This window comes from Mastacembelus armatus, chromosome 8, assembly GCF_900324485.2.
Source record: "Mastacembelus armatus chromosome 8, fMasArm1.2, whole genome shotgun sequence".
Classification (NCBI taxonomy): domain Eukaryota; kingdom Metazoa; phylum Chordata; class Actinopteri; order Synbranchiformes; family Mastacembelidae; genus Mastacembelus; species Mastacembelus armatus.
The window spans coordinates 6,209,439-6,216,418 of NC_046640.1; the positions used below are offsets into that span (position 1 = coordinate 6,209,439).

General features: G+C 38.1%; 1 protein-coding gene across 1 annotated transcript; it reads left to right on the forward strand.

Moving 5' to 3' along the window:
- Positions 1-637: 637 nt before the first annotated feature.
- On the forward strand, positions 638-6,376 carry LOC113141291 (GTPase IMAP family member 9-like). Its single transcript, XM_026325616.1, has 2 exons — positions 638-822; positions 5,191-6,376. The coding sequence occupies exons 1-2, from the start codon at positions 777-779 to the stop codon at positions 6,048-6,050; spliced, it is 906 nt and encodes a 301-aa protein (XP_026181401.1). The 5' UTR covers positions 638-776; the 3' UTR covers positions 6,051-6,376.
- Positions 6,377-6,980: the final 604 nt, after the last annotated feature.

Here is a 6,980-nt window from a genome sequence, read left to right on the forward strand (position 1 = left end):
TTCATCAGAAGAATAATAACAGTCCAAACTGTATGTTGATGTGTGTGAGTCAGGTAAACAGTCCTCAGTAGCTGTGCCTAAATACTCTACATAGTATGTCTTTGCTCAGCCCCCTGATTTATTGCTTGCAGCTGCATTTTATTTCTTATTTGTTAATGGTTTTTGACTTGGAATAGGTGATGTGTGTTTTAGCAAAGTAGGAATAGGCTACAATATAGAAAAGTGAGATGGAACTTACAAGTCAGAAGAAAACATTGTAATGGAAAAGTTATCTGTCTCATATTGTGCTTACAGGCAGCTGCAGCTTCTTGGTTTATGTTTTTTTATGTCTCTGTTTTACCAAATGTGACACTGCAAACTCAAGGTTGCATTTTGTTCTCAAGGTTGTGTTGGTTACACACCAATGTGTTAAGACGTATTTGTGAGTTATGCTTCACTCCAACTGAGAATGAAACAAATGCAGAAGGCACGCCCAGGATGGAGAATTATCTGCCAACTACGACTGTTGGGTGTTGGGATATAACCGCATTAGGGAATAATATTTGTACTACAGTAGGGAAGTAAAGGAAGTTGTTTACATCTATGTATAAATAGGAGCTCATAGCCCAGTTGGAGCTGAGCAGCTGAGGAATGCACAAAAGTGTTGTATACATTGAACAGCTTCTTTCCTAGAAAGGAAATAAAACACAAGATAATTTGGTCTGTCATTCTCTTTTTTGCTCACCTCAGGGTTTTTGCTACATCAACATTCAATATTAGCAACAAACGCATCAAAGATGAATTTTATCAGTAAGAGAAAGAAGAGCAGCACACAATTGTCTCGTGAGTATATGATGTTCATCTACTTTCTTATATATGTGTGTGTGTGTGTGTGTGTGTGTGTGCGTGTGTGAATATTTGAATGATATTACAAATATTTAGTATTTTGTATTTGTATTTTTGACTTTATGTCCTGGCTAAACTTTGATCTAAGTTTTTTTGTTTTGTTTTTTTTGTTTTTTTTTGGCGTTTTAGTTAAATTAAGAAATGTAGAGATGACAAATTATGACATTTTAAAAAACCTTTAAAAAAGGCTGAGCGAGTTTATTTTTGGGATATTTCAGGATATTTCAAACAAAAAAGGCAAAGTGATTTACATAAAAAACAAAGAACATGAAAAAATAGAATAGCAAAAGAATAACCTTTTAAACTAAAGAAAAATGTTAAGACAGTGAGATAAGAGAATATATTCATCTAACCCACTGAAAGAAAAGCATCTAATAGTCTGTGTCCTGCTTGGACATGAATCCTCTGACTTGACTGTTTTCAGGATGGTAGAATGAAGATTTTGTAATTGATATGACAAGGCTATTAAAGTTTAACTTGTTTTAACTTCTTGGTTTTCAGAGACGGAGAGTTGATGTGCATACCAGCTCTCAGCTCTTATAAGCTTTATTTTATTATATTTAGAAAAGAAAGCCTGCTGTTCTGACTTGAAGTTGTGAAGCCCATCCTTAAGCCCATTCTAGTACTCCACTCTTTCCAATGTTACTATGTGTGTGTATGTGTATTACAGACTAACTCTTTTTCTATACTATACAAATAATTAGTCTGGAATATCATAGGTTGAGATTAGTAGTAATAGAATGGTTTGTTTGCCTGATAAGATCATAGTTATTTATTAAATTAATTATAAAAGGGGCGTGGCCAAAAAATGATGGTTTGTTTTTTTCTCAATATTTAATTATGAAAGTGGGCGTGATCAAAAGTAGGTCAGGGCGTAGTAATGGTTTGTGTCCTAAGATAGCAGAATGGTTTGTTTTTAGATAAGAAGGGGTGTGTGGGTCAAAAGGGATGATATTATAAACCGTTAAAATAATTTCTCCTCCTCCTTTTTTAGGAATAATTATATGTACTTGAATGATGTTTACTGTTGGGTGTTTCAAATGTGTGAACATTTAACTCGAGCTTTTTAGGGTGTTAATAATTGTCAACGGCTGTTCTGCTATCTTAGGAAACAAGCCATTACTACGCCCTGACCTACTTTTGATCACGCCCACTTTCATAATTAAATATTGAGAAAAAAAACAAACCATTATTTTAACCACGAGCTCCTTTTATAATTAATTGAATAAATAATTATGATCTTATCAGGCAAACAAACCATTCTGCTATTGAGTCAAAGGAAACACCCTTAACCCCGCCCTGACCTACTTAAAAAAAAAAAACATTATTTTGACCATGCCCTCTTTTATAATTAATTTAATATTTAATTATGATCTTATCAGGCAAACAAACCATTCAATTATTTTTTGGTGACAGAAATTAAGTATATGATGCAAGCAAAATGACAGTGAGACCAGAATCTCCTAACAAACCTAGCATTAATCCAACGTGGAGAGCGGTAGAGTAGAGATGCTAGTGAATGACTGTTGTCGTTTGTCATCAAAAAATGAGACTACACAGTTCTCACCAGTTCTGTATCATATACTGCCCATGAACTACACAAATAGAAACAACACATCACTTGTCCCACCAGGGACAACAACACACTGGTCCACAGTTACACTGTATTAATGGACGCCTATCGCTCTGTCTCCTGTGCCGCTCTGGGTCTCTCTGGCCACTATTTAATCCACCTTGTCCCAACCTACAGGCAGAAACTTAAACTGCAAAGCCTGTGGCTAAAACACTGGAGAGATGGACTGAAGAGGGAAAGCCAGAGCTGCAGGCCTGCTTTGAATGTACAGGTTGGAATGTGTTCAGAGATGCATCCACAGACTTGAATGAACTTACTGACACTGTGACATTGCACAATAGTTTCTGTGAAGATGTGTGTGCCCACAAAGACCTTATACAGATACAACAAAAAACCTGGTTCACAGCTTTGTGGAAGGAGGCCAATAGGAGTGGGGACAAACCTCTGTACAACCAGGCCAGGAACATGCCACCACCACCACTCCCACTGTGGAACAAAAGACTGGCAGATGACCTTAAAGAGTTCTACTGTAGATTTGAGAAGGAACATCTCTCACCCCTCAAACGTACCAGAAGCAGCTGCTCACACTCCTGCTACCTCCGGCAACCCATCCCTGACAATCCATGAAGTGTAAGTGCAAGACATCTTTCAGAGACAGAGGATTAGGGAAGCCCCAGGACCAGATGGTGTGACCCCCTCCTGTTTGAAAGTCTGTGCTGACCATCTAGCACCCATCAATTGGCTGTCCCACTTGATGATCCAGGAAGAGGAGGTGCAGTGGAATCTGCAGTGTTAGCCAACCCACTGTGGAAATGAGGAACAGATGACGTAGTGGTGACCAACCCACTAGGGAGACCAGGAAGAGGAAATGCAGTGACATTGGTTGAGTAAATGACTGCTTCTTGCAGGCTTTTATTTTGTAAAACATTTGGTACAATGACTTCCTGTCAGTGAGGGAAGTTGCACATGTGTTAGCTTGACTCCCATCTCTTAAGCATGCAACACAAAGTCATGGACCTTTGGCACCATGTGGGCATACTTAACATGGGCCATTTAATGTTTAATGAGTATTTTTTATTTTTGTAGCCTGTTACACTTTATATGTACTCACTCATACTTTATTTGCACTATAAGCTATTTATTTTATGTATCATGACTCAACGCGTATCATAAGCTGAGGCTGACTGCGGCACGTCCAGGCAAGCTCCCCTTGGTTAGCGGAGCGAGGTGCAGTTAGGCCCAGAAATATTTGGACACAGTCTTCATGATTTGGATATGCATGCCACCATATTGGATTTGAAATGAAACAACTGAGATGCAATTGAAGGGCAGACTTTCAGTTTTAATTAGTGGGGTTAAATAAAAATATCCTATGAAACGTTTAGGAATTGCAACCATTTTAATACAGAGTTACCTCATTGCAGGGACTCAAAAGTAATTGGAAAAATTAACATTACCGTAAATAAAATGTTCATTTTTAATACTTTGTTGAGAATCCTTTGGAGGCAATGATTGCCTGAAGTCTGGAACCCATGGACATCAACAAATGCTGGATTTTGTCCTTTGTGACGCTTTGCCAGGCCTTTACTGTTGCTGCTGCCTTCACTTGTTTGTGGGTCTTTCTGCCTTAGGTTTTGTCTTAAGCAAGTGAAATGCATGCTCGATTGGGCTGAGATCTGGTCATTGACTTGGCCATTGCAGAATATTCCACTTCTTTGCCTTAAAAACCTCCTGGGTTGCTTTTGCAATATGTTTTGGGTCATTGTCCATCTGTGCTGTATTTAGCTGAATCTGAGCAGAAAGCATATCCCTATACACTTTAGAAATCATCCAGCTGCTTCAGGCTTCTGTCACATCATCAACAAACACTAGTGGCCCAGTGCCACTGGAAGCCATGCATGCCCATGATGCCATCACACTGCCTAGACTTAGATACTGATACACCTACTTCCTGTAGAGTGTTTTTCACTTTGGTGGATGTTGTAAAGGGCTTTTTCTTCACCATTTAAAGGAGCCTGCGATTATCCATCACTATTGTCTTCTATGGACGTCCAGGCCTTTTTAAGTCCCTGAGCTCACCAGTGCACTCTTTTGTTCTCAGAATGTACCAAACTGTTGGTCTGGCCACTCCTGTCATTTCTTCTATCTCTCTGATGGATTTCTTCTGTTTTTTCATCCTAATGATGGTTTGTTTCACTTCCATTGAGAGTTCTTTTGACCACATGTTGGATTTCACAGCAACACCTTCCAAACAGAAATGCCACACCTGGAATCAATTCCAGACTTTTTATCTGCTCAATTGATGACGGATTAACAAGCGAAGAGCAAATGAAATAGCTTCTGAGGCAACTGTCTAATAACTATTGGTCCCTTGAAAAACATATTGAGGAACTGTAATTCCTAAACCCTTCTTCAAGTTTCAGTCTCCTGCAGTTATTCATCATTAATAAAGTTCTACAGTCACTTCAAATTAGCTCCACCTTTCTAAAATTACAATGATGTATGTACAAATGTATCAATAAGTCAGTATTTGAGTAATATCTTAAATAGGTGATTCTGTATAATGCTTTTCATTTTAGTAATTTAAGTGTATCTTCATGTCTTTTTTACATTTTTGTACTTTTACTAAGTAAAATGTTGAATGTTGGACTTTTACCTAAATGGTCCAAATGTGTTATTGCTGCATTCATTGTATTTCTTCCACCACTGATGTTTCTTTTATTTTCCAACAGAGCTTCGGATTGTTCTTATTGGGAGGGTTGGAGCTGGGAAGACTGGACTCATGAAAACCATCCTGAGGAGCTCAAAGGACTATAAGGAACCTGATTCTGAGAGTCACTTATGTGTCTGCTCTAATACAGAGAAGTGTCATAAGGAAAAAGTAGAGATCGACAATCAAGAGGTGGTTGTTGTTGACACTCCAGGTCTGTGTCATTATGAGAAAACAGATGAAGAGGTGATGGAGGAAGTCAAGAGATGTGTTTCACTTGCTTCACCTGGTCCTCATGCATTTCTGATTGTGTTGGATGAGTTGAAATTTACAGTTGAATTACAGAACATGGTAGAGTTTGTTTGGAAGACCTTTGGCAAAAATGCTGCAAAATATGCTCTGGTTGTTTTCACCCATAAACATGAACTGTTGGATCAAAGTGAACTGGGGAAGGCTGATGAAATCATAAAGGATAAGATCAAGGAAAACTCTCAGCTCCAGCAGTTTGTCTCTGAATGTGGAGAGCGATTCATTGCTATTGAAAATACTGACTGGAATTCATCTCAAGTCACAGACCTTCTGGAGAAGCTCAATGACATGGTTCAAAAAAATAATGGAAAGTATTACACCGTTAAAATGCTCCAAAAGTGGCAGAGCGAAGCAAAAGGTCCTGAAACTAGACAGAAAATCAAACTTGCTATATATATTTGTGGATTGGTGGGAGCAGCTGGTGGGTTTGTAGCATCATACTTTGTTGGGAATGTAATTCCAGAAGGAGCAAAAGAGCTGGCTGTAGTGGGAGCTGTAGTCGGAGGTGTGATTGGATGTGTAGGGATTGTTGCATTTGGGCTCATTAAGGATAAAATATGTTCGATATACTGAACTTGAACAATCTGTAAGACAAAGGCTGGAGGTTTGGTTTCAGAAGTGTCTGAGGGGATTGTGTGGAGGCCTGTCAATATGTGAACAATATTTAATCCATCTATGTGTTTACATGAATGTAGTAAATAACATCATAATGGAATTGGTTACTGGGCTTTTCAAATTAATAGCAGTCCAACAAAATTAGAAAAGTATTCAGGTTTGGTAACATCACTTAGAAATGTTTCTTAATAACCTGTGTGTTGCTTTGAATGTCCATTACTAGTTTGCTGCTGAGTCATGTACAGTAGATTTTGGGGTTGGAAAAAAACCCCAATGCTATGAGACTGGAGTGTGTGTACAATAACATTTAGTTTTTGTGATTCAAGATTTTTTTTGTTTTTATTTATGTCTAAACATAGACTTTTTAATGTTTTGTGTTTTGTCATAATCATGGACAGTTTTATTCTGATTTCTTTGTTGCTTGTTTAAATCTTTATTTGAATCTTCAAATGACACATGAAATGTGTCACAGAACTCAAACAAATATTTGTGAAAATAAAAAGAGCAAGTGAGAAAGTGTTTCAATAACTGGTTGAACCGTCTGTGGCAGCAATAATCTCATGTAAGTGCTTCATGTAGTTGGAGATCAGGTCTGCACAAAGGAAATTTTGGACTATCTTTCTTTATAGATCTGTTTCAGCTCAGACACATTTCTATTGGGCTGAGGTCTGGGCTCTGACTGGGCCACTCCACAAGGCAGATTCTGTGTCTCTGAAAACATCCTGTAGTAGGTTTACTTTGATGTTTCACATCATCGTCCAGCTGCATCATCCAGCTTCTTCTGAGCTTCAGCCTGTGCACAGCCACCCTTTGTACCTGATATAATTAAATAATGTGTCTGATGTAAACACAATTAAATATCAATTCTAACACTGTTAGACCTGATTT

Excerpts from the sequence above, each read along its gene's own strand:
- LOC113141291 (XM_026325616.1), top strand. The coding sequence starts at position 777 with ATGAATTTTATCAGTAAGAGAAAGAAGAGCAGCACACAATTGTCTC. Across the intron at positions 823-5,190 it reads GAGCAGCACACAATTGTCTC|AGCTTCGGATTGTTCTTATT; the intron begins GTGAGTATATGA and ends ATTTTCCAACAG.